Source organism: Fukomys damarensis, unplaced genomic scaffold (genome assembly GCF_012274545.1).
Source record: "Fukomys damarensis isolate Sample0158 unplaced genomic scaffold, DMR_v1.0_HiC HiC_scaffold_17, whole genome shotgun sequence".
Lineage (NCBI taxonomy): Eukaryota > Metazoa > Chordata > Mammalia > Rodentia > Bathyergidae > Fukomys > Fukomys damarensis.
The window spans coordinates 2,067,120-2,093,395 of record NW_022900929.1 but is presented as its reverse complement, the minus strand read 5'-3'; the positions used below and the strand labels follow the sequence as shown (position 1 = coordinate 2,093,395).

The following is a 26,276-nucleotide window of genomic DNA, read 5'->3' as shown; positions in this document are numbered from 1 at the left end:
TGTGTTATGTATCTGTGTGTTAGGGTGAATTTGGTTAAAAGTAACAATCTAGCTTAATCTGATATATATGAATGAAGAATAAGAGAAATCAGGGTTTCTTTCCTGTCTACACACAATATTTCCCTCCCTGTCAGCTTCATTCTTGTGTCGCCCCTGTCCCATGACTTCATGGTGGCTGCTGTAGTTCCAGGCTTCACATGCACATCTGCACTAACTAGAAAAGAGACTTCTCCTAGAAGCTCTCTACAGATGTTTTTAATTTCACAGAGCTGAGCTGAATTGTTTTCCCATCTCTGAGTCACTGACCACCGACCTGGGCTTGACAAATGGCAAGGGAGTCCCTGCTGCGTGACAGGCACTGTGTAGGTCACTTGCCTCACTTAGTAAGATCCGTTTTGTGACCAGAGGCTCAAAGTTGGGCAGAGGTCTGGGATAGATACAGAAAGAGGAGGGGAGAGGAAGGGAAAGGAGAAGTGGGAAGAGGAGGGGCCGACACAGTGAGGTGAGAGACACCGCAGGCTGAGGGTGTGGACTGAGTATGAAGCTTTAGAACAAACGAGCTGGGCGTGGTGGTACATACCTGTAATTCAGTAGGATCATAGCTTGAGCCCAACCTGGGGAACTTAATGACTTCATGAGACCCTGTCTCAAAATGAAAACTATAGCCTGTTTTTTCCTACCTTTAATAAAGGTGAAACTCTGTCATCGTTTTTAAAAAAAAAACATGAAAAATATAAAAAGGCTAGGGATGTAGCTCAGAGTGAAGGCCCTGGGTTCAATTCCCAGTAGCAAACAAACAGAAAGCTCCCAAACCTTGAAGAGACTGCTGTCGCACATTTACCAGTAGATGCTTTTACAAAAAACTTTTTCCAAATGGTAAGTAGTCATTTTCCTACCTGCAGGGCCGATTAACTTTCAAGAACGGGCGTGTGTATGAAGGGCTGTTCTCCAATGACCACATAGCTCAGTTTATAGACCCTGATGTTGAGATCCAGAGTTACTTGGACCTGCACGCCAAAGGGGTCCACAAGAGCAAGCAGTGCCGATCTTCTCTCAGTGCTGGTAGGAGACTTTGCCTGTCTGGTGGCCCTGGTATCCTTTAAAAAGCCCCCGATTCCTCAGGAAACAGGAGCTGCCTATGAGCAACAGTTCTTCCCTCTCTTCCTTCCCTCCTTTTTCTTCCTTTCCTCTTTCCTTTCTCTTCATTTCCCTTCTTTTTTACAGTACTAGGGATTGAGCCCAGGGGCCTTACTACAGCTCCAACATTTTCATTTTTTATTTTGAGACAGGATCTGGCTGAATCACTAAGTTGCCTGGTCTGGCCTCAAACTTGCCATCTTCCTGACTCAGCCACCTAGAGTGCTGGGATCACAGGTGTGCACCACTACACTTGGCTTGCAACTGTTTTCTTAGTAGGTTTTCTGAATGATCTTGTATTACCTTGTGGTAGGGAATCACTCTGACGTAACACTGAAAAACTTTAACATTGCTTTTCATATTTGTCTCCTGTTTTACCTCTGTTTTCTAGAAAGGATCAGAAAGCTTGAGGGCAAGGAGAGTCCCTCCGCGCTAGGCCTGAGCACGGAGCTGGACCTCAACCTGCTGGTGAACATGTACCCTAAGGAAGAACAAGAAGAAGAAAAGAAGCAGGTCAAACACTTTGCACTGTTATAAATTTGTATTTTAGGCTTAACTATTTGTAGTCTCCCTGGTCCTGGGAGTGACCATTGGTGGTCATTGTCGTGTGTCCCATGATGGATGCTTTACATAGATCATCCCACTTAATTTCCAAGGCAATCCTGGGAGCCCAGGCAGAGGGTCCCCACAAGGTCCTCAGAGCCTCAGAGCCCCTAACAGTCACATTGCTATCAAACTCAGTGTGGCTTGAAGACTAAGGCTGTCACCACCTCCTCAGTGAGACACTAATTCTGCCTGATTATGGACTTCTGGGGTTCAGCAGAACTTAAAGCCCTTAGAAATCACTGAAAATCTGGGTGCTTTGGTATCTCCTATAATCTCTGCTACTCGGGAGGATGAGGCAGGAGGATTATAACTTCAAGGCCAGTCTGGGTTCCATCCCCAGCACTGTAAAAACAAAATAACAATAAAATGCAAAACAAGAAATGAATGGGTACCTAAACCCTTAGAGACAGAGAAAATTATGTATGTGGACTTTATTTGATTCATACCTAACAAGTCACAGCAAAATGACATTTTAGTACTAGTGACCCCTGCTTGGGCTGGGCATGGTGACTGGCTGTCGCCATGCATCTTCCTCTTCTCTCTTCCTCCTCACCCAGCACCTGGGCCCTGCTCCTTGGGCCCCCAGAAAGGAAGACTTTGCCCATCCTCCCTCCGCCTCTTCTGGCTCCAAAGGCTGATGCTGTACTTCAGGTGCCTAGGATCACTTACTTCCGCCCCATGATTCTTGTTAAAAACAATAGTCTTTCCCACTTCCTCTAATTACAAAAGTAAAAAAAAATGTAGAAAACACAGATAAGGAAAAAGTGGATTTCTAGCCAGACAAATCTGTGGCTATCTTCCTAACTTTTCATATGCATACAGACATAGAAATGGGATCATTCTGTTCACAGAATCTCTGTTCTCATGAAGAACTTAATGATAGTTATTCAGTGCACTAGATAGTCTCCTACAATGTAGTTTTTAGGTAAATACACAATACAAATAATATATATTGATTTACCAAGAAAAGTGAGATTGCTTGTATTATTCTCCTTCCCCTTTCTGTATTTTACACATGTACACACACATATACACAATTCACACACACTTCACTTCACAATTTAGAGTTCTATGTCAAAGCATGCAAAGCTGGGCATAGTAGTGTGTGCTGGTAATTGCAGACTCAGAAGGCTGAGGCAGGAGGATCACCACAAATTTGAGGCCAGCCTGGGCTATATAGTGAGTTCAAGGCCAGCCTGCAGGACAAAGTAAGATCCTGAATGTTTTATAATCACAGAGGAACACGCTTTTACCAAAAAATTCAAACATAGAAATATATGAGACAGAAAGGGAAAGGATCTTTTAAGAATACCTTTGAATATTTTTTGAACATTTTTAATGAGTATACTTCATCATAATGGGCACACTACAATTTTATTAGCACACTGTGTATGATTTTTTCTTTACATTTTATTTTGGATGATTTTATACTTACAGAGAGTTGAATAATCACAGTCTCCATATGCCTTTCCCTAGCTTCCCTCTCCTGGCATCTTCTGATGACCCTGGCATATGATGGGCCCCAGACCTGCTCACTGCTTCAGCACTGTTACCTAAACCAGACTTCTGCCTCAGAATTCACCTGGTTCCCTCCCAATGCCCTTTTTCTGTTCAGGGCCCCACACTGTACTTAAAAGACAGAGGTGTCTTTTACACCTCTGGTCTGACAGCTCCTCTATGTTGTTCGTAACCTTGAGACTTTTGAAGCGTACTGGTCGGTTATTTTGTAGACTTCCCTTAATTTGGATCTATTTAAGTTTTGCTATGATTACATGTATTGTCTGTTATTGGTATCATTTTGGTGTCTTAATCAAAATATGGTGTCTTTTTGAGTAGAGGTCCTGGAGCATTCCAGGTCCAGCTAGAACAAGCTAAACATGCAGGCAGGGGTCCTGTAAGCCTTCAAGCTATCCTGTCCCACTCCAGTTGTTGCCCTTGTCTCAACTTCATGGGATCCAACCTCAGCCTCTCTGCCCAGCCTGCCTCAGCCAAACCCCATCCTAACTGTGAACTCACATGGTGACAGTGCTGCTGCTTGCACAGTGGCCCCTGGCCCTGGGTTCCAGTGCCTTCAAGTGCCTGGATCTTCCCAACAGCCTCTGGGGCAAGTGTTTTTGCATAGCAGAAATGGGGCAGAGAAGGATGGTAGCCTTGCTCCAGGTCACCCCACTGTCTGTCCCAGGCCCAGCTCGCCATGGGCACCTGCAGGGTGTTTCTGTTCCTTATTCCTTTCTCTGAGCCCTGCAGGAAGCTCCTTGCTTAGATCCACTCTCCTCTGCCTCCACTCTGCTCTCCCATTGACACCTCCTTTTTGCATACACTGCATGTCTTGGGTTCTTTACTACTTTTCTTTTTTTTTGTACCAGAGATCAAACTCCAGACCTTGCTCTTGCAAGGCAGGCGGTGGCACCACTGAGCTAAATCCCCGGCCCCTCTTTATTACATTTTGAGGTTCACTAAGACAAGTTCTGTGCTCTAGAATAATGCTTTAGGATAGAGCATAAATCGTGCTGAATCTTAAAAGGCAGGAGGTAATGCTGAGTGTAATGTGCCTGATGCCACAACTCAGGGAGGCTCTTCAGGCTACCTGGGACCCCTTATGCTGTTCTTCAGCACTGAGACACAGACACCTGGAGTAGAAGGGTACACCATACAGGCTGTTGGGTAGCATGGGTGGGAGTTTCATGCGGGACCTGGGGACAGAGAGGTTAGTAACAGAGCATGAACATTGCTTACTTCACACCTCCAGCCTTTCTATGCTGTTAGCTATATTTTTGTACGAGCCATTTAGCAGGTTAAGGGTTCCTTTCTATCCCTAATTTGTTGAGTGTGCTTATCATGAACAGATGTTAACTGCTGTCAGATGCATCACTTGGTATGATCATGTGATTTTTCTTTTTTAGTCTACCAACATGACGAATTACCTTGATTTTTCAAGTGTTGAAACCAGCCTTGCAATTAAATCCACTTGGTAGTATCTGCTTATAATCCCAGCACTCTGGGAGGCTGCAGCAGGAGGAACCACTTGATGCTGATGTCCTGTTCTTTTTGTAGATTTCTGGATTGAGTTTATTTTGTCCTGGAACTTTGCATCTATGGACTCAAGGGATATTGATCTGTAGGTAACAATTTTATATTGCTGCCATTGAGACAGGATGTGATCACATAGCAATATGATAGTAACTCTCTTTTCCAGAAAACAACATATTTTGTTACTGTTAATCAGAAATTGCATTTTATTGAGTGGAGGTGAGCCGGCAGGATGGTACTCATGGAGAGGCAGAGGTACATAGTGCTGTGTAGTCTAGAAAGCAGGCACTGTGTCTTATTCTCACAAGGCAGGAAAAGATACACATGGCTTTCTTCTCTTCAGGTAGAATATGCTCTCTTAAGAAGCATTACAGAATTAAGAAGAATCTATAGCTTCTACAGCAGCCTTGGATGTGACCACTCTCCGGACAACACCTTCCTCATGACAAAGCTTCACTTCTGGAGATTTCTAAAAGATTGCAAGTTTCATCACCACAATATAACTCTTGCTGATATGGATCGGATGTTAAATGGTGAGTATTGCAGGTCCATCACTTCTTTGGGACTAGAGGATGATTAACATGCCGTGACATCATAGGAACAAGTTAGGAGGGCTGGGTGTGTGGCTCAGTGGCAGAGCACTTGTCTAACCTATGAGGCCCTTGGTTTGACCTGCAGCACTGAGGGGAAAAAAAAGTCGGGTAAGTAGAGAAGGCACAGGTCAGGAGGGGTATTCCAGAAATCGATGTGTGGCCTTGCTTTCCATGCTTATACTGTATTTACAGAGGTGACCTTATGCAACAATAGCAACAGTACAAGCCCATCAATAAAAGGGTCAGCAAAGTATGGCCTCTGGCCAGTCCCACTCACCACCTGTTCTCCTGAAGCCCTGGAACATAGTGATGTTTGTGTCCATCTTCTGCCTGTGGCTGCTTTTGTCCTACACTACAGAGCATGACTGAGCCATCCTGGACCATAAAGCCTCATTTTACTCTCAGGTTCCTTACAGAAAAGTGTGCCTGTCCCCAGTCTGTAGTGGAAAAGCATGAAACTATCAGGTCAAGGAGGATGAGTGAATGTTTGGAATAGTGTAGAAAAGGCTTTAGGTAGTGTATTAGCCTTCCTGTTGCTGGACAAATACCTAAAACCCACAACTTAAAGGAGGAGAGGTTTAATTTGGTTTGTGATTCAGGCAATTTAGGCCATGGTCATCTAGCTCCAAGGTGGGAACATCATGGTGGAAGGTCAAGGTGTCCGGGAAACGGAGAGAGAAGGGAGGAAGATATGCTCTCCAGAAGCACACCCCAGTGATACACCTAAGCACACATTTAGCTAACCACACATTTAGTTCACTGATAAGTGTAGAGCCCCCAGGATCCAGTCACTTTCCAAAATCCCCACCTCTGAATACATGAGCCTTCTAGGGGATATTTTAGATCTAAACCATTACAGGCAGTCTTAAGATTTCAAATAGAATGTCCGTAAGATAAATTTAACAACCTTGAAGGTTTTATTCCTTTCGGCTAAATTCTGAGAGGCAGAACTGAAAGCCTCAAATTATCTTCTCAAAAATAAATATTTATGTGATCATTATATATGTATCTAAAATGTGCCAATAAAATTTTAAAAAGATACTACTAAACATTTTTAACATATTCACGACAGGGCCATAATTCATGTCTTACTATTGGGCAGCTCTGATTTAATTTAATAAAATAAATTTGTTAATTACTATAATTTTTAATTGGTATGAATATTGTTAATTAATATTTATATTTGGGTAGTAATTCAAATTTAAGCAACTTAACTAGATTTGGTCCATTTATACACTTTTAAATTTTAATAATAAAAAGATGGATAAAGGTGATCAGATCCATTTGTACCACCAACGGTACGAGCCGCCCCATGGCATAATGTTCTGAGTACTCTTGAGGAGTGTGGACTCCATTAGAGTCATGAGTTCTCTGGGTTGTACACGAGGAGCAAATACAACAGGCACTGCTGGAAAGACAATGCATGCTCTCCAATTTTCTTATTTTAGCCAATAACAGCATACCAGTTGAAGAAATTCATTCTCCGTTTAGAAAAATACTTTTGAGAACATTCTTGAGTTATCTCCTGCAGTTGGCTTACCACATTCATCACAAAGAATACCAGTAAGTGCCTGTCATCCTCTTTTCTCCAATGATCACTATTGTGCCCATATGGCCCCAAAAATCAAGGTCTAGAAGCACCCCCCACATTTCAGCCACAAAGCCATAAGACATTATAGTACGATTCTAAACACCCTTCATGTCTGAGCCATTTTAATGTTGTGTAGAGCTGCTGGAATTTTACTCAGAAGGAGGTATGGCCAACTCATTTCTTAGGAGAGAATTTTCTGCCTTAAAGCAAACATGATACCTTTTTTTTTTTCTGGTACTGGGGATCAGGACCTTGCACTTGCAAGGCAGGTGCGGTGCACTGAGCTAAATCCCCAGCCCATGTTTTTCCCCCCACAAAATTTTTATTTTTTTTAGATTTACAGAAGTTTGGCTGAGTTACTATCTAGAGTTCCTATATACCTTTCACTCACATCCCCCTTATGTAACACAGTACATTCATCAAAAGCAAGGAATTAATGTTACTGTGATATTAATGTTATAGGCTTTTAAAAGATTTCTCCAGTTTTCCCACTATCCCCTTTCTGTCCCAGGATCAAGTCCAGGATGCCACTTTATACTGACTGGTCATGCCCTCATGGGCTCCTCTGACCTGTGATCATGTCTCAGACTCTGTCTATAGTGACCTTGACACTTAATCCTGGCCAGTCCTTGTGTGAAACTTCCCGTTTCAGTGTTGTGAAGCAGTCTTATGACTCTACTGAGGTTATGGGTTTGGGGAAGAATACCATGCTGGTGGACGGCCCTCCATCACACAGGCTGTACACGAGGTCAGATGTCCTGTTAGAGGCAAGCTTAACCCTGCTTGCAGGTCAGAATGGGGCCAGGCAGGGTTTTCTACTGGCAACTCATGGTCTGTCTTTTTCTCTACCCTGTCTATTACAGTTTGGTTATTAAGTCTAGTCCACACTCCAGAAGAGGGAACTTGTTAAGTTCCAGCTCCTGGGGGGAATAACTGTGATGTCTTTTTAATCATAGAAATCGAAGCCCATCGCTCTTTCTGTGTTTTACAAAACTGATGACTGAAAATATTCGTCCAAATGCCTTCCAGGTAAAAGGTAAATATGAAAGTAAAAGGGGTACTATTCACCATCATTTTTCAAAATTTAATTTGTAATCAGTTTTTGAATGTTATATTTTCAGGCAATTTATTCAGTGAGGGAGAGGGGGCACTCTATATAATGAATTATATTGATAAGTGCTGGGAGATTTACACAGCTTACTGCAGACCGAGTGCAGCTCCTCCTGGTGAGCTTACAATGAAGATGAGACACTTCCTGTGGATGCTGAAAGTAAGTTTAATTCCACTTGGGTTTGATACTGGCTTTATATTTACAGCATCTTTACATTAAAGAAAAGCAAGCTATCCTAGCTATAATATATAAATAATGAGGTGAAGATCAAGGCTGAATTGGGGAGCATTTCTGGGATGGAACCCAGGACCCTGTGCCTGCTAGGCAGGTGCTCCAGCCCTGAGCTACATCCCTATCTCCTTTAGAAAAAAATTTTGAAACAGGCTCCCACTAAGTTGCTCAGGCTGGCCTCAAACTTGTGATCCTCATGCTTCAGCCTCCTGAGTAGCTAGGGTTACATACATGTGCCACCACACCCCATCTAGAATGAATTTTCATAGTTGAATGTTTAACAGAGTTTTCTTTGGCAGAGAGTAACACAAATGGTCTGTGATAAGGGAGGCACAGAAAGAGGGGCTGCCTTCCTGATGTGCTCTCACATTAGGGGTTAGGGACGGCTTCACTCCAGTGTCTGTACTGCTGCAGACCTGGCCTCTGAGAGGTAGAGGAGGGCTTGAGTGCCATTTTTATTATGATTGGTTTTTCTGGCAGTGGGAACCTAGGGCCTTGTGCATATGGGGCAAACACTTTCCCACAGAGCTACCTCCCTAGCCGCAGAAAGCAGTGACATCTTGTTTATACAGTGTTCTCATACTATTGGTGGTTTGTGTTCTAGGATCTTTTTAATCTGTAATTGATGAAGCTGAAAGAGTCGAATACTAACTAATGACAGTGCTTTAAGACATTTAACAGTACTGCATGTATGTAAAAAGCAGACAGTAATCATGTGTTTAGGAAAATAAGCTTTTAAAAGTATATAGCAAGGGGATGAGATATACAACTGTCTATTTGTTTGCCTGAGCTCCCCTTTTGTTTTTGTGGTACTGGGGATTGAACCTGAAGCCTTCAAGATGAGCTGCATCTCCAGCCCTTTTTAAAAGTTTTAAATTTTGAGACAGGGTTTCCCTAAGTCACTGAGTTGCCCAGGCTGGGCTTGAACTTGGGTTCCTCGTGCCTCAGCCTCCCAGGGTGCTGGGATTACAGGCATGTGCCACCAACTTCAGGTTACCTTGCCCTTTACTTCATGGTCATTTGTCCTTGCAGAGTAGGTGAGCTATCTTGGCTTTGACTGTATCCTTTTCATGGTGTTTAACATGTCCTTTCCTGTCACAATTCCATGCCAGTGGCAGTTAGAGGCTCCGTGTGACCCGGGTGGTTCTGGGTTCTTCCTGTGGCACTGCATCACAAATGTTTTCTGGGGTTTCAGTGGGCTCCTGGGTGGTGGCAGGGCCCTTCAATGATGTTTTCCACAAGCCTTCCTCTAGCAGCTCATGATGGCCATTGGTGATGTTCAGTACTTCACCAGGGACAGTACTGTGGTAATCTCCAAAGTCTATTATTTCACTTATCCACAGCATGTATTAGCTGTGAGGTTTATTTTAAAAAGAGCTTCACTTCACCAGTTATTTGAATACTCTGAAATATAAGTCCATAAAGGAAAGGGGAGATACATGTTTGATTTTTCCCCACTTTTATTAAATTTCAGGACAGTGAGTTGATAGCCTAGCAATTCAAAGGTTTTGTTTGCAGTTTGGTGAGGTACCAGGAATTGAACTCAGGGCCTCATGCAATAGCAGGCACTCTGCCATTGAGCTACAATGCAATCCTTTTAAAATGTTGAGAGAGTCTCACACTTAGTTGGCCAGGCTGCCTTGAGGTTATGATTCTCCTCCCTCAGCCTTCCAGAGTGCTGAGGTTACAGGGCTGTGTCACTGTGCCCAGCTTGTTCTCTGGCTTCTGTGCTTCTATCTTGCGCTGCCGTGTGTAAGGCCTGTATGTCACTATTGGCTGTGGCTGTTAAGCTGATGATATCTCTGTGGGTAGTGGCGCTTGGCAGGGGTGAAGCTTCAGTACAGCATGTTGCCAGGTCGCTGCCCCATGGTGAGCTGCGAGTGTGCAGATCCTGTCTCTTGGATGAGAACTTCTGGCAGTTGCTGGGGATTTGGACCTGGGTGTCACAGGTCCTGGGACAGAGGAAAGGTGGGGTGGGAGGGGTGACAGTAAGACCCGTTTTCACCCAATCCTCTTTTCTAGCATAGCACTGTGACTTGAGGGGCACCGAATGTTTTCCCAGCCAGATTCTTCCAGTTCGGTCTCTTGAGTATGGACCTTCCATGTGGAAAGGGCTCCAGCCAGACTCGAGCTGGTCTCCCTGTGTGCGGCCTTTCCTTCCACTCACTCTGTACCCCTTCAGCTCCTCTGCTTGTTCTGCTGAGCCCACCAGCCCAGTGCTCCCTAGCTTCTGGACTGTGTCGCTGTTTCATACTTGGATCATTTACTCTCCCATTTTCTCTGACGTGTGTGTGTGTGTGTGTGTGTGTGTGTGTGTGTGTGTGTGTGTAAGAGGAACTGGAAAAAGGATAGAGAGGTAAATACTCATGTTAGTCCAGAATGCTGCTGAAAGTGGTCAGTTTTTGGTAGCTGGACGTGGTGGTGAACACCTGTAATTCTAGCACTTGGGAGGTGGAGGCAGGAGGATCACCTCTGCCTCAAGTTCAAGGACAGCCTGAACTACACAGCGAGGCCCTGTTTCAAAAAACAAAAATCAGATGATCAGTTTTTAAGATAAAGACTTCTGGTACATTTTTAAAAAGTGGTTTATTGATATTAAAGTATATACCTCTATACCAAGTTATGGTTTGGTTGGTTGTTTCTTTTACAGGACTTTAAAATGATAAATAAAGAATTAACTGCAACCAAATTTGTGGCAGTAATAGCAGAGGATAATCCTTTCATACACGATGGAATTGACAGCAACTTTGAACTTGAGGTTTGTAAAGCAGTGTCTAAATGGTACAAATTTGATTCAGCCTTACAAGGGCAAGGTCCTGAGTTCGATCCCCAGTACCCCCCCCAAAAAAGACTCCAAAGCCAATTAAGAATGTATGTTTTACTTTGGATACCAAGAACCAAAATTTGATGAAAAATAATCTGAATTCAAACTCATAAAATGATACATACATACATTCTTGTATATGTAAATATATCCTTGATTATATTAGAATACTAGAGATTAATATTGGAAGGGCATTGCAATGGATTTTTCTTTTTTCAGTTTTTTTGAGATGGTCTCACTGTATATTCCAGTCTGGTCTGGAACTCATTACGTAGCCCAGGCTGGCCTCAAACTCATGGCGATCCTCCTCCCTCAGCCTCCTGAGTGCCAGGACTACAGGTGTGCCATGCTTGGCAGAAGTGTATTGCAGATGTCAGAAATGATGATAAAGAAATGAATCCCCCTTGGTTGGCCAGGGATTTAGTTCAGTGGTGCTGACACCTGCCTCGAAAGTACAAAATCTTGAGTTTGATCCCTGGTACCAAAAAAATGAAATCAACTCCCAGCCTGGCATGGGTGGTACACACCTGACATCTCAGCACTCGGGAGGCTAAGACAGGAGGATAACTACTAGCTCAAGGCCTGCCTGGGCTACATAGTGAGTTCAAGGCCAGCCTGAACTAGAATGAGGCCCTATGTCAAAAATAAAAAAAAATTTTAATTAAAAAAAAAAAAAGAAGTCAACTCTCAGGTCAGTTGCCAGCCCACCTCTCAGTACATCCGAATGAGACTCCTGTGTTTTCTTGTCTTTCAGCTGGTTTTCCTGGAATTCTTTGAAGCTCTCATATCCTTCTCACTCACCGTGGTTCCTGACCAAAGCACTGAATTCTCCTTAAATGTTCCATGTGATGGCTTGTCTGGAAACAGATTTGGAAGCATTCATACACTAGTAAATCAGGTAACAATACCTTGGAATTTACAAAGCAAGGGATGGTTTTATTCTGGAATGGATGAACCTTCATCAAAATGATCTGTGTTTTTGTAACCCAGATTTTTCTTAAGACTTAAGAAAATTTATGATGTATGTTCACATTTTGAAAGGAGAGTACTATTTTGTTTTTTAAAGTTAGGAAGCCTGTATTTCCTGGTCAAGGCCCAGGAAGGAGACTCTTAGCCCCAGGAGAGGGAAATACCAGTGAAGTCTTTGTGCTCTCTGATGGTACCAGGCTCGGCCATCTACGGTGGGTTGTTGTGTGACCTTTCGTCATGCATATGTAGCATTTGTATGAGTGGAAAGCCTGTCCCAGGGCACAGATGTCAAGGAACAGGTCCTGAGGTGGGCGTTTGCTCCAGAGATGGATGCCCCGGATGCTACCACAAGACCCTGGCAGCACAAGGACTGTGCCAGGAGTTTTACGAAGGATCCAGATCTGGATCAAATTGAGACCGGTGTTTTTTTTCTTTATTATTATTATTTTTAATGGGATTGAATGCAGGAGCTTTCACTTGTGAGACAGGTGGCAGCACCACTGAGCTAAATCCCCGGCCCAGAGACCAGTGTTTTGATGGCATTTCAACTTAGAGGGCTTCAGACATTCATCTGGAGGGAGAATGTCTCAAAGAGACACAGGGAGAGCCTCGGGGCCCAGTGAGTCCCTGAGCTGGGAGACCCTTCCGAGCTGCTCAATGAGGAGGCTTTTCTCTGTGGGCTGAGAAGTGTCTCTTTCCACATATCCTTGGCATGTGCCTTGGATTTCTCGCAGGGAGGCTGAGGGCTTGTGTTCTTTTCCATATCTCAGTGCTGCCAAATTAGCCAGCGAGGCTCTCACTGATGGCTTCTCCAGGTTGTCTGGGACTGTTTTTCTGAGGGAAACAAATGTCCACCTTGAACTGATTCATAATTTCATGGATGATGTAATAGCTTTCCTTACTGTGACAAAATACCTGAGTTAGAATAACTTTACAAATAAAAAGGTCCTAGAGATTTAAGGACTCACATCTGCTAATGGCCTTCTTGCTGGCAGAGTCAGGAGATGGCACAGGGTATCACTTGGCAAGAGATGCATGTCTGTGTGTATGTGTCTGGTCTCACTCCCTGTTTTGTTTTTTTGGTTTTTTTTTTTTTTTTTGGTGTCAGAGATGGAACTCAGGACCTTGTACTTGCAAGGCAGGTGCAGTGCCACTGAGCTAAATCCCTGGCCCTTGCTCTTCTTATAAAGCCACCAGGCTCAGTCGTGGGGCAGCACCCTATGACTATAACCAATCCTGATCATTTCCCAACAGTCTCACCCCACACAGTCTGATTCCATAATCAGATTGTTTCCACCTTTTTTCCCCTCATTATGAGGATTAAATTTCAACATGAAGCCTGGGGGACACCCAAGCCCCAGCCAGACCACAGCAGATGGCATCCTCATAGCTTCTGAAAACACAGGTGTGAACATCTGCAGAAATCCTCTGCTCCAGTTCACTCCAGTTTTCAGTGTCACTCTATGCAGTTTCTTTTGTTTGAGGCACTGTGGACCATGTAGTTTCTCTGTTCTTTTTACAATGCATTATAGTAATTTGGTCCAGGGGTTAGTCCCCCTCATTCTTTTTTGGGAATGGAAAGTTCATGTCATATTCCAATTCTGTCACTACTCCCTTCCGATGAAAAATTTGGGAATGGTCAGTTTAAAATTTAAGAAAGCCCAGTCTTCTTGCTCACTCACAGCAACTTCACAGGTTCCCAGTAATCTAGGGGAGGCCACAGAGAGGGCAAATAAGCTCTAGACATCTGGAAAAGCTACCGCCTCTTGTATCACTGGCTGAGTGTACCAATGTAGGCGTGCATGTAGGAAACTCCTGGGGCCAAGGAAAGAGCTTCCAGAAAGAAGTGGAATAGTGGATTCACATGGGGCTGGAAACAGTCTGCATTCCCAGGAGCTGGAGGGGAGAATCCTTCTAATGCATAACAGTGCTATAATTTGGATATGAAATGTCCCCTGAAGGCACACGTGTTAAAGCCCTTGGTCCTCAGCCTATGACACTACTGGAAGGGGGGGCAGAGCCCAGTTGGGCTCAGAATTGCAATCCTCCTGCCTCAGCCTTCTATAGTGCTGGGATTAGATGCATGCTACCATGCCCAACTTAAAAATTGTAAAAAAATCTTTAAAAGGTAGTTTACTGTTTAATGCAAGGATAACAGTGTTCATGAGATTTATAATATATGCAGAAGGATGACAACAACCCAAAGGCTTTAAATGGAAATGGTGTATACACCCTAAATAAAAAGCATAGGTTGTCAGATTTTAAAACGTCAAAGCTACTAAAATGTCTACAATGAATGTACTTCAATTATAAAAATAGGTGAAAAACTGTAGAAAGTGATGTACCACACATCATCAGCATTAGGCAAAAAACATCTCAGAGTAAAGGAAGGGACAGGGTGTCATTTCACGGTGATAAGCTCAGTTAAGTAACAGGACATAACCCTAGGTGGGTAAGCTTCAAAGTACAGGTGGAAACTAATTAAAAGGAAGAGAAAATAGACAAATCCATAATTAGAGATTTAGCCCTGCTCTCTGTAATTAATAGAGCAAGTGGATGGAATATCAGTAAGCATCAGATTTAAATAACACTAGGAAGCAACTTTATCTAAATACCAACAGCAGAATCCTCACTGTTTCCCAGTATACACGAACTATTTATCCAAGCAGACCCTATCCCGGGTCATAAAAACAAATCCAGTAGTCAATCTGCACACAGCTCACCAAGCTGGAGGTCATATTCTATCTGCACAGGGAGGACAGCCCGGTAACCATCCATGACACCTGCCACACACAGGTGGGTCCAAAATCAGGTACACTGGGTGAAAGAGTCCAGGCAAGACGGTGTGTAGTGCATGGTCAGTTTTATAAAATTCTAGAAATTACAAAGTAGTGTGTACTAATGGAAAGCAAATCAGCCATTGCCTGCTCACATGCACATGTACACGTGTAGGTTGTGTGTGTGTTACTGAGGACTGAACTTTACACTGAGCTACATGCCTAGCTTATTTTTTGAGGCAGGGTCTCACTAGTTTGCTCAAGCTGTGCTCAAACATGAGATCCTCCTGCGTCAGCCTCCCAGAGTGCTGGGATTATAGGCATACACTACCATGCCTGGCTATGTTCACTGTCTTGACTGAGGTGATTTCACAGGTCAAAACTCAAACAGTACGCTTCATATATTCACCTTACATTAATACCTTATTAAAGAAATGTGTGTCTGTGCATACAGACATGTACGTACATCTGTGGAAGCCAGACTCCCTCTCTGTGCTTGTCCTTAGAGTGTCCACAGCAGGAGTCCAAATGCAGTCAGAAGCCAGGAGTCAGACATCATTTACTTCAGGTGCACCAAGTCTTTGAGCAAGTTAGAACTCTTACCTGATTGTAAAATACAGAAAGCTGAGGTTTGTATTTACAGCTTGCCATGTCACAGTCACCTGTCATAGTTGTAGTGGTGAGCACTATCATGGGTCTGCCATGTGCAGGCGTGTAACCCTGAGCAGTCTGAGCCCAGCTTGGGCAATTTTGAGAGACTGTCTCAAAATAAAGAAGGGTGGGGATGCAGCTCAGTGTGCAGGGCCTGGGTTCAATTCCCAGTACCACCAAAAAACAAAACAAAGAGCAAGCAGAGCGTGCTCTTGTGCAGCTGTGGGCCCAGCAGTGGAGGACAGTGTGACTGGCGGACCTCACGCACTGATGGGAGAGGAAGACTCTAGCAAGTGAACAGCAGAGCTCACAGTGAGGCTTTGCCAAGCCGGGCACTTCAGCTCACTGAGTGCCCTGTGAGCCATCGGGGGAGTGGTTCGGAATGGCTCCCTGATAGCCCATAATGCTCATACAGCAGAGGGCCGAAGCCTTGGGTTGGCACCTGCTAGCACACAGCACTCTTCACACTCTAAGGGTGGGGGTGACAGAAGCGCACGTGGCTGACCCTGAGCTGATGGGAGGGAAGGGGCCTCTGGCTTAGCTGGTGACAACCTGGTCCGGAAGCTCTGGGAATTGACCTGGGGAAGAGGTGGTGCTGACTGAGCCCCAGGGGTTTTGGAGGATGGGGTGTGGGAGGAACTGGAGGGCAAAGGTGAGGCCGAAGTGTTTGTCCTGGGCCACTGCAGAAATAGGTGTGGGACAGGTTCCGGGCACACCAGAGGTGCCCAAGGGGTGACAGGAAGTGGCCAGGTGGAGATAAGCCTGCAGTTCAAGATCTAGCTGGAGGGTGGGGCTGCAGCATAGATGTGATCATGAAACCATGGATCTGTGAATCTGAGTTTGGTTTATCACATGTAATAAATGATTTCCTAGGGGAGATTTAAAAATCTTTGGGGCTTTTAGAGGGGGAGGGGAACAGAGCCTCTCAGGAGAAGCAGTAACTTATTCTCTCTGTAATATGTCTCAATATTTTACACAGGTTATTATATTAACTCAAAGGAAAAGGCTTCAATTTTCTAATTATTTATAATGTAATAATCTCATTTTTAAAAATCTAGTTTTAACCCATAATGATATAGAAGTAATATTTTGCTTTATGATTTTTTTTTTTAATGTAGAAGCCCCAGATTAAAAAGTCTCTCTGTCATGACAGAAGTTCCAAAATGAACTTTAAGCCTGCAGGGAAAGGCCTGGCTTTTTCATCTGAAAATGGTAAGTATTTTAACTGGAGAACTGTATATTTATGACCTGTTGCTTATAATTTATGTACTATGAAATTTTATAAGCATCTTTCTTATCAGCTGAGGCAAGTAACTGAAAAGGAACATTCAGAAGTCAAACAGAAAAAATGGGATTCGAGAGAAAGTAACAGGGCCAGGCGTGTTTGCGGAAGCGCAAGGTCATGAGGAGAGAGGGGGAGAGAGAGGGAGAGGAGATGGGGGGCGGGAGAAGGAAGGGAGAGGGAGGATGGTGGGGGGAGAATATGTTGAGTTCAATTCCCAGTACACACACAAAAAAATCTGCAAACCTGGGAAAATGACCAGAACTACTACAACACCAAGAAAAATTCTATAATAAAAACTACTAGGAAATTTTACAGGTGTTGTGTGTGTGTGTGTGTGTGTGTGTGTGTGTGTGTATAAATATACAGAGCCAACACATTTTTTAAAAAGGGTTACAATTATATATATTTGTCAATTTACAATTAAACCCTAAGTACTGAACTTTATAGATCTTAGAAAAGTCTGGAATAGCAGAAATCCCACCTACCGGACAACATTTAGTACTGTAGCAGGGTAGACTCCTCAAAATAAAGGACAGGTTTAATTCCTACTCGAACTAATCCCAATCCCAGTATTTTTATGAATTGGAGTAAATGATCATGGTGTTCATCTGGAAAAAAGTGAAAAAGCAGAAATAGATATAAGAAATCAAGAGGATAATTTTAGTTCTAGATATTAAAACATACTGAAAGTGTAGAGCTACAATAAGTACGACTAGTTATGGCAAAAAATAGGCAAACCATAGAAATCACAAACTTAAGTATTTGATATATGTAATAAAGTTTATTCCTCCGTAGTAAAGATGTATTGCTTAATAAATGGTGCTGGGATTGGCAGAGCTTGGGAAAAAGATTCAGATGGAGTAAAGAGTTATTACAGTAAAAATTGGAACCGTATGAACTGGAAGTATATACAGGTTAACATTTATATACTTAGTGTTGAAAAGTCCTTCTTAAGTATAAAAACCAAAGTAAAACTATAATGAAAATGTTAAAACTATTTAAAAATCAGTTTTTAATAAAAAAAACCAAGAACAAAATTTAAAGTCCAACTGAGAAAAATCTGAGAAAGGGTAATATTCTTAAAATACTAAAAATAAAAAAAGATTAAAAATAGGGAGGGCTGGGGATTTAGCTCAGTGGTTCTGGCACCTGCCTTACAAATGCAAGGACCCAGATTCCATCCCCGGTATCAAAAAAAATAGGGAAAAGTCTTTTCACAAAAGCTAAGTGACTAATGAAAGTATTTTTAAAATGCCCAACTTCACTGACAACTGGGGAAATTCAAATTAAATCAACAAAATAAGACTATCAAAAGCAAACAGTACTGGGTGTGGTGGCACAGGCCTGTAATCCCAGCATTCTGGCTGGCTGAGGCAGGACAACTGCCAAGTTTGGGTCCTGCCTAGGCAACCTAGAAAGGGCCCGTCTCAAAATAAAAAATGAAAAAAAAAGGGCTGAGGATGTATGTAGCTCAGTGAAAAGACCCTGGGTCCAATCCCCTATACTGCCAGAAAAGAAAGAAAGAGAAAACACTAATATGAGAGAAAATACTTTTCTTGTAAAGGTACAAGATCCCAATGATGAGTGTAACTGTACTGTATACCTAAAATGTACCAATAAACTCAATGAGGAAAAAAATAAATAAAAATAAAAAACAGCACAGGAAGAAGCTAATAGGATATGCAACAGAATGTCAACGTCATTTTGACTGCATTAGGACAGGCAGATATTTTTACTTTGCTGTATTTCCTGCAGTGCTTGGAACAGGGTCTTGTACATAATAGATACCCAATAAATACTTTTTTGTACAAATCTGTTTTATAAAATGGGCAAGCTTGTCTTCATTAGGAATCGCACTCAATAAATTGCCTTTCATAAAAAAATTTCATCTCATGCAAATCTGTATCAGTCTATTCCATCCCTGCTCCCTGGCTTAAGTTTGTGATTTCAGTCCTTCAAACAGACTTTTCCCACCAAGTGTTTACGTGTGCGGGGAGCTGAGTTCCCGTGCACTGATGCATCCAGCCTTCCCGCCACTTCTCTGCAGATGGTTCAGTCGTGGCTCCCCTTCTGCAGATGAAAAAATGGTGGAGCTGCTGCCTGGCCCAGGCTGCTAGGAAGTGGCACAGCTGGGCTGTGAGGCTGACACAGCTGAGGTCTGCAGGGAGTGGAGGCTGTGCCTGGCCCTTGGGCAGCAGCCCCTGGCGCTGTGTGCACCACTTGCCATCTGCATCTCTACGTGCCACACTGACCCAAGCCTGAGCCTGATGGGGGTCCATGAAGGGGTGCACGTAAGGTCCCCGTTAGTCTCTGAGCACTGGTGCTGGCATCAAGTGGCACGGTTCTTCCTACTCCTTTCACTTGGGGCCCATCACATTGGCTTCTGCAGTGGCAAGCAGAGGGGGGACCAATGAAATCCCCTTCCTGTAGCACCCGGTCCCACCTCCTCTAGTGGAGCAGCCCAGGCAGACAGAATCCACTTACCTTCTCACTCAGCTCTTGAGTGAAAATCGCACCAAAGATAGTGTAGGCAATGCCAAGAGAGGGTTTTTCCCCAATACATGGAATGTGAAGCTTCTGACATTTTCACTGCAAAAACTAAAATACTTAAGCTGTTTAGGAAAAAAGGATAGGCAGGAGGCTCCAGGGCAATTACAGTTGTGTCCACTGCACGGCCACCTCATCCCAGGGGGCACTGATGTGCTGTGCAGGTCCCTCCATCCTCACTGCCCGGAGAGGGCCATGTGCCCCACCATGCAGAATGGGTGCAATGACTTCAGGTATGGTGGGAGAGCATTCACGCTCCTTGTGATGAAACTTTATTCCAGAGAAACATGAAAAGTCCAAGGAGGACCAGAAGGAAAAGCTCCCCACGTGGAAGAGTCACATGCACTCCTTCTTTGTGAACACCCTCTTCCACGCCCACAGACACCAGGAGATGCTCAAGGAGAAAGTGAAGGAGCACCACTTGCAGGAGGCAGCACTGGCGCAGCAGAGGAAGGCAGAGAATGATGAACTGGAAGCAAGGTACGGGTGTCAGGCTCCCCGCCCTCCTCTGCAGCAGATGCTCAGCTGGCTTTTCTGACTTCTTCCAGAAGCACCAGAACCAAATAGAGTATTTGAGACCCGAGGAACAAATACAGCTGGACCTAATCCAGCACTCTGGGAAGCTGAAGCAGGAGAATGCAAGTTTGAGCCCCACCTCAGTGAGTTAGAAAGACCCTGTCTCAAAATGAAAAATAATTAAGGGCTGGGAAGTAGCTCAGCCTTGGATTCAATCCCTAGAAACAAATACACAAAACAATAAATATCCAGCTTGTGCTCCCACCATAGCTTCCAAAGCCTTTAGAGTTTCTGGGGAAACAGGAGCATCTTTTCTTGGAATGTTGGGTCTTAGTGCCTGGTTCCAAACCCCAGAGCTTCTCAGACCCTGGAGCCTCTGGATGGCCAAGAGTGTCTTTTGTGCACTGATAGTCAATAAGATGACAGTGGCGTGACTTTAAATCGTTTTGCACAAGGTAGGGGTGCAGGAAGGCTGGTTCTTAGAGGGCCCAACTGTGTGCTTGGAGAGGTGGAACTTTCCACTTCACCCCTTCACCGCTGGGACTGGTGGTGTGCAGACTCTTATTGCTAGTGGCCAATGATTTAACCACTCACACCTACTTAGCAAGCTCCACACACATGCTGGACAGTGCGGGGCTAAAGAGTTCCCTGGCTGGTGAACACATCCTTGTGATGGAAGGGTGCATTCCAAACTCTGCAAGGCCAGCGTCCCCTATGCTGAAACCCTTCTGGACTTCACTCTTTGCATCTTCTCATCTGGCTGTTTTTTGTTTTGTTTTCTGTACTGGGGATTTAACTTAGGGCCTTTGCAGTAAGCTACATCTCCAGCCATTTTTATTTTCAGACAGGGTCTCACTAAGTCACTAAGTTTCCTGCATGTGTGCCTCCATCTGTTCACCTGCACAAGGGACAACACCTCGTGGGGTTTGCAGGTGTCAGGCACAGGCCTGGGATACAGTTGGCCCCAGAAACGCGAGCTCACCTTTGCAGTCACTGCAGAGGCTCAGCTTTGTGTGGCCATGTGGGTCCCTGGCCTCTGTGGCAGAGGGAGATTATCGCAGAAGCCTTTCACAAAGAGCTTCACAGATCACTGGATCTGGGCTTTCGACAGAGGCTTCACTCCCTAAATTCAGGCAAAGCAAGGGTGATTAATAGTTTTACTCACAAGTACTAGTTGGATTTTTTTTTTTTTTTATTTTTTCGGCAAGGCAGACTTTACTTCTGCAGAAGGGTGCACTGCCAGACAAAGAGGCAGGCACCACAAGCATTGCTAAAATACAGAAGTGAATGACTTTACTTACCAGCTTAGGGCTGGTTTTAGAATTAAAAAAAAAGAAAAAAGCTAACTTCTTGTTTTTGCCTCTTAGGCTGAGTACCTTAAGGGAGGAAGAGACCAAGGGACAAGATCTCGAGATTGACATCACGGTCATCAAGGAGCCCATGGACTTCCAGTCCTCCCTCCCGCCCCTCACGCCAAGCCCTCCCAAAGAGGACGTGGCTGTGTCCCAGGCCACCAAGTCCACCCCAAGCAAAAAGAAGAAGAAGTAAAGGCACTCAGTGTTGCGGGCTGGCTGCAAGGATCAGCAAACAAAGAAAAGCTCAGACCCATGAGCACTGTGACACAGGCCGCATGAGAAAATTGAATTTCACCTCTGCTCCTCAGAGTCTGAAATGCTCCTGCCTTGGTCTGATGCATCCAGATGCCTCACACAGCCGATCATCGCCGAATGGCCTGTATTTTGAAAACTTGGGCAAATGAACACATACACATATGCACATTAATGAGCGTGTATTAAAAATGTTTAAAAAGTCAACGTCCAATAGTGATGAAGTTTAAAACCTGATAAAACAGATCAGAGGGAGTGGGCGTGAAAGAAGGTATTAGAATGTTTCTTGAGCTGCCTCTGTCTTCTGTGTCCTGTAACCGCCCTGGGTCCTTCACATGCCACCGCACGTGGCCTTCCCCAATCCTTTTCCACAGACGCCCACAGCACTGTTTGTCCCATTTGGAAAATGCCACACAGCACCAACTCTGGGCAGCGAGAAGAAAAGGAACAGATGGTAGTGGGTGGCTCAAAGAACACTTTTAGTCTCTGCCAGAAATTTCTGTAGTTAAAATTTATATTAAAGTTCAAGGGTAACTACCACCACCACCAAAAAGAATAAGAATATAATCAAAAATTTCCACACTAGCAGCAGGAATATAGAAAACCATCAATGTAACGGAAAGTTAGAGGGGAAGATGACCAAAGAAAGGAAGGTAAATAGGAAACGTGGAAGATGGAAAAGTGCACATATACCAGTCTCCACCACAGCAAGCAGATTAAATGCACTTCTCTCTCCCGCAAACACAGATAATTTCTTTCCAAGGGAAACATTTTAAGAATACATGGGATATAAATATATGCAAAAAGACTGGAATAGCAAGCAATATTACAGACAAAACAACTTAAAGGAAACACCTGCACTTCACAGGGATTGAGCTCATGGTAAAAGGAGTCGCTTTCTGATGTACTTCTCATCCACGCAGAGCTGACAGAATCCCGGGGAGCTGCCATCCTGTCGGGAAAGAGCAGGAGACAGTATCCACAAGGGCACATATAATGTGAGCCAGGAAACTGAAGTCTGAGTACACAGGAACCAGAATTCAACACAGAATACACAATGAGGGAAACCCATTTTACATTAAGAAGTACAATTGCAAATGCTACACCATGGACTGTGATCTAATTGCAAAGCAATAGCTAAGTCTGCAGAAAATGCACACAATAAACAAAGCCCAGTGTGAGTTGAAACTCAAAACCACAGCCTTAAACTGTCATGGTTGTGTACACCTGTGATCCCAGCACCTTGGGAGGCTGAGGCAGGAGGATCGCAAGTTCAAGACCATCCTGGGCAACTCAACAGTTTAGCAAGACCCTTTCTTAAAAAATTAAAAAAGGACTGGGGAATGTAGCTCGGTGTAAAGGCTCCGGGTTCAACCCCTAGTACCACAAAACAAAAAACCAACCAACCAACCAACCAAACTCTAATCAAAATAGAGAAGATCATAATGGAAACTTGGGATTATTTAGGACCAGTGAAAATTCTACAAACTGATGAAACTGTTCCTCTTCCCTGAGATAAGGGCCAACATAGATTAGGTAAAAGGGTCTGTGGAGTCACTTTTTCATCCACACCAAAAATTAAGTAAAATTCAGTCTTCCCTGTAAGGAGATATATGCAGCACTTTGGCTCCTTGGGAGTTCCTGGAATAATGAAGAAACTTTCTGTTTCAGTTCTCTGTCATCGGTGTGGTCTATTAGTCCTGGGTAACATTGAAGACAAAGTCTAGCAATTATCTGGGCAAGTGCCTGGCTCTTGTGGTCTCAGGGCTGAGGAATTCTGCTAGACCACAGCTCTAGCAGAATGTTGACTGAGGTTTTAAATCCACAGGGCATAAGCCAGGGAGCCAGCGGCCAGGGTACGCTACAAACCAGCAACAATACTCAATGCAAAACCAAAATTTTAAAAACTTTTTAAGAATTTATTAGTCTCATTTTCCAGTAAAATATTCACATAATGTCAAAAGAATGGAATGATATATAGCTGACTATCTTTAATCAATTCCACATAAATATTTAAAATCTAAAAACCTCAAGGGATCATCAGACAGTAGAAATTTGATTCTTCAAAGCAAGTATTGCTTTACTATTATCATTAATCCAGTCAATAATATGACCAATAACTTGCAATGGTAAACAAAATGTTCGCTGAGATTTTGGAAAGATGTTTTCTGTGGGCCACTGTCTGTCAATCCAAAAAGAAGATGTTGTTGAACTGCGTGGCACAGAGTTTCTTTACTTCTTCTGCGAAGAGAACAGGAAACAGTGTGTAAACAACAGACTTTTTACTTAAAAGGTTACAGTATACGTACATATTAGTACTTTAAATTCTTCAGGAATAAGGTTCGAATAAAAATATCTGCGTTGATTTTGACTTGAAAATCTAGAAGCCTAGGCAAAGATGTTAACAAATTTGGAGCTAGAGATACCTGACCCACAAGACCTCAGTGCTCCCCAGTATCCTGAAACCTGGCTTCTCTGGGCCTGAGAAACTCAACCTAGTGAGAAGAGTGGCATGCCTGAGATACCCACAGGCAGGGGGCTAGGAGCACATCGAAGACACAGTCAATCTTGAGAAATCTCATGGAGTACACAGGAACTCTGGACCCAACCTTAAGCTGGATCAAGTACTCCATGGATGTATCTTGATTTTACTAAATTTGAATTTTATTTTATTTTAGTACTAGGGAGTCAACCTAAGGCCTTCACACCCAGCTACATCCCCTCCCTTTTAAAATTTTTTAACAAAGGTCTCACTAAGTTGATAAATTACCCAGGCTGAGCTTGAACATTTGTGATCCTCCTGCCTCAGCCTCCCAGAGTGCCAAGATTGCAGGCATAAGCCACCACACTCAGTTTAAATTCTCATTTTAAATTAGGCATATATTACTGATGTTTTTAATGCACACAAACACTAATGCAACTATTAACATAAAGAGAAAATTTGAATTATCCCTAGAACATAATGAGGAAAAACCCCTCAGCCTCACTTTTCTTGTATCTCCCCACTTGCTCCAGGCTGCTTGCTCCAGGTCCAAGACGGAGCAGCAAAGTGGTCCAACCTAGTGATGGGTGCCACCCTTTCCCCAGGGCAAGAGCAGCTGCCAGGGTACACCATGGGGACGACTGGAGCAGCCACTGTGGCCAGGGGGCGGAGGGGACCTGTGCACTGCGTCCTGCCGAGGTGCAGACACAGATAGCCAGGGTTGCCACATGACCCAGTAGTTCTGCACAGAAGTGTTTCCATTGCAGGATAGAAAAGGGTAGTTTTAAAAATAGTGCATATAGCCAGGGATTTTTCTTAGCAATATAGAAAATGATACTCTTTTCACCACTGTCAAGTTTCCTGTGCTATAGGGTACAAAAAACATAAAATGGAGGCATCTGTTTAAAATTTCAAGTCATTTGGTTTGTTTATCATGCTTCTTAATATACTAAGGAGTTAAAAATCAGTGGCATTAAAATTGGGCTCAAATACCAAATTCTGTTTACCATTGACTTCAATCAGGTTTGCATTTTTTTGATTCAAAATAACATACAGCTCCCGCTGATCTGACTTTTTTCCAACCACCCAGTAATCACTCATGGCTTTCACAATGATTTCTTCATCTTCATCTGCTCTGTAAGACAAGAGTTTCAGAAGGCAAGTGTATTTACATACGTAGCTAGATAGTGAAAAGAAAAACCCAACATCCCAAAACAAGGACCAGGACAGGGACAGACACTCCAGAAGCTTGGTGTCTCAGGCTGAACTGTGACCTCAGGTATAGGGTGCACCTGGAGGCAGCACCCTGGAAGGCTGGGCTTGAGCCCCTGGATGGGGCTGTGGGTCACAGCTCTGAAGACAAGGCCTTCAGTGTCTCCTCTCAGGAAGGGGACAGCTCGTCTGAGTCAGGACTACCTGGTAAAGTCACTGTTGATGTCACCTAAAATCTTCATTAAGTCGGGGTGAACAGACGTAAGCGACACGCTGGGCGTTTTCCTCATGTGAATTGTACTCTTCTCTGCTAAGTTCATGTGGTTGAAATAGATAAACTTAAATTGGGGTTCTTTCTCAGACCTGTAAAACATGTCATTGTGATGGTGACATTCTATAAGAATACTTAGCCAAGCTACACAGCCGCACAGACCTTACAACCACATGGCTGAGGCCTTAGATTTCAATGATGGGGACTTCAAATCAAGAATCTTTGTTCATTAACATGTGACAGGCTCTTCAGTAGTAACTTATGCAATATCCAGTGTGACAGAATTTTCCAGAGAGCTATTTCTTAAACACTAATATATATACTTATATATATATTAATGTACTTATAATTTTATTATAGACCTTTTTTTTTTTTTGAGACAGGGTCTCACTGTGTAGTTCAGACTGCCCTCTAACTCACTATGTAGCCCAGGCTGGTCTTGAACTCACAGCGATCTTCCTGCCTCAGCCTCCCAAGTGCTGAGATTACAGGCTTGTGCCACCATGCCTGGCTTAAAAATATTTTAACCATTATGTGATGATTTTTCTAAATAAAACTGCTGCTTTAAAATGCAAATGAAATCTATATAGGCTATTTCTCATCTAGTGGAAAGGTCAGCAAACCATGGCCCTGTGGCCAAATCTGGCCATTTTTTCTAAATAAACTTTTATGGGAACACTGCTGTCCTCTTACACTGATATGATGTGCATGCTGCTTTCAAGCTAAAATAAGACTTGCGTAGTTGCAACATCCACAGCCCATGAAGTCTAAAATACTTGTCCTTTAGTCCTTACAGAAAAAGTATGCTGACCCAATTTAGGACAGTGACATCATTT

General features: G+C 43.6%; 2 protein-coding genes and 1 long non-coding RNA gene across 5 annotated transcripts in view; 1 reads left to right on the top strand and 2 right to left on the bottom strand.

Annotated features, from left to right (window-relative positions):
• The window catches only part of Rsph10b (radial spoke head 10 homolog B), a 38,857-nt gene extending 16,808 nt beyond the window's left edge, over positions 1-22,049 (top strand). Inside the window, exons 8-19 of the mRNA XM_010642761.3 lie at positions 903-1,062; positions 1,529-1,650; positions 5,117-5,306; positions 6,815-6,929; positions 7,914-7,993; positions 8,079-8,227; positions 10,950-11,057; positions 11,878-12,021; positions 15,376-15,498; positions 16,639-16,732; positions 19,634-19,832; positions 21,236-22,049. Of these exons, the coding sequence (XP_010641063.1) occupies positions 903-1,062; positions 1,529-1,650; positions 5,117-5,306; positions 6,815-6,929; positions 7,914-7,993; positions 8,079-8,227; positions 10,950-11,057; positions 11,878-12,021; positions 15,376-15,498; positions 16,639-16,732; positions 19,634-19,832; positions 21,236-21,416 (1,665 nt within the window). The 3' untranslated portion in view covers positions 21,417-22,049. The remainder of the gene's footprint in view (positions 1-902; positions 1,063-1,528; positions 1,651-5,116; positions 5,307-6,814; positions 6,930-7,913; positions 7,994-8,078; positions 8,228-10,949; positions 11,058-11,877; positions 12,022-15,375; positions 15,499-16,638; positions 16,733-19,633; positions 19,833-21,235) is intronic.
• LOC104875303 lies at positions 5,300-21,240 on the bottom strand. 2 transcript variants are annotated; one of them, XR_004517656.1, is made up of 6 exons: positions 20,851-21,240; positions 18,791-19,975; positions 17,291-17,413; positions 15,336-15,472; positions 11,832-12,926; positions 5,300-5,453 (listed from the first exon to the last, which is right to left on the bottom strand). It is a non-coding gene; the product is annotated as an uncharacterized LOC104875303 (long non-coding RNA). The 2 variants fall into 2 exon arrangements; XR_004517657.1 differs by lacking the exon at positions 20,851-21,240 and having other exon boundaries at positions 18,791-19,188; positions 19,290-19,736.
• A 781-nt stretch (positions 22,050-22,830) lies between the features above and the next one.
• Ccz1 (CCZ1 homolog, vacuolar protein trafficking and biogenesis associated) overlaps positions 22,831-26,276 on the bottom strand; it is a 36,537-nt gene continuing 33,091 nt past the window's right edge. Inside the window, exons 12-14 of one of the 2 annotated variants that reach the window (XM_010642755.3) lie at positions 25,374-25,532; positions 24,965-25,092; positions 22,831-23,716 (exon numbers count right to left, since the gene is read on the bottom strand). In XM_010642755.3, the coding sequence (XP_010641057.1) occupies positions 23,661-23,716; positions 24,965-25,092; positions 25,374-25,532 (343 nt within the window). In that variant the 3' untranslated portion in view covers positions 22,831-23,660. The remainder of the gene's footprint in view (positions 23,717-24,964; positions 25,093-25,373; positions 25,533-26,276) is intronic. The other variant, XM_010642754.3, reaches the window with a different exon arrangement.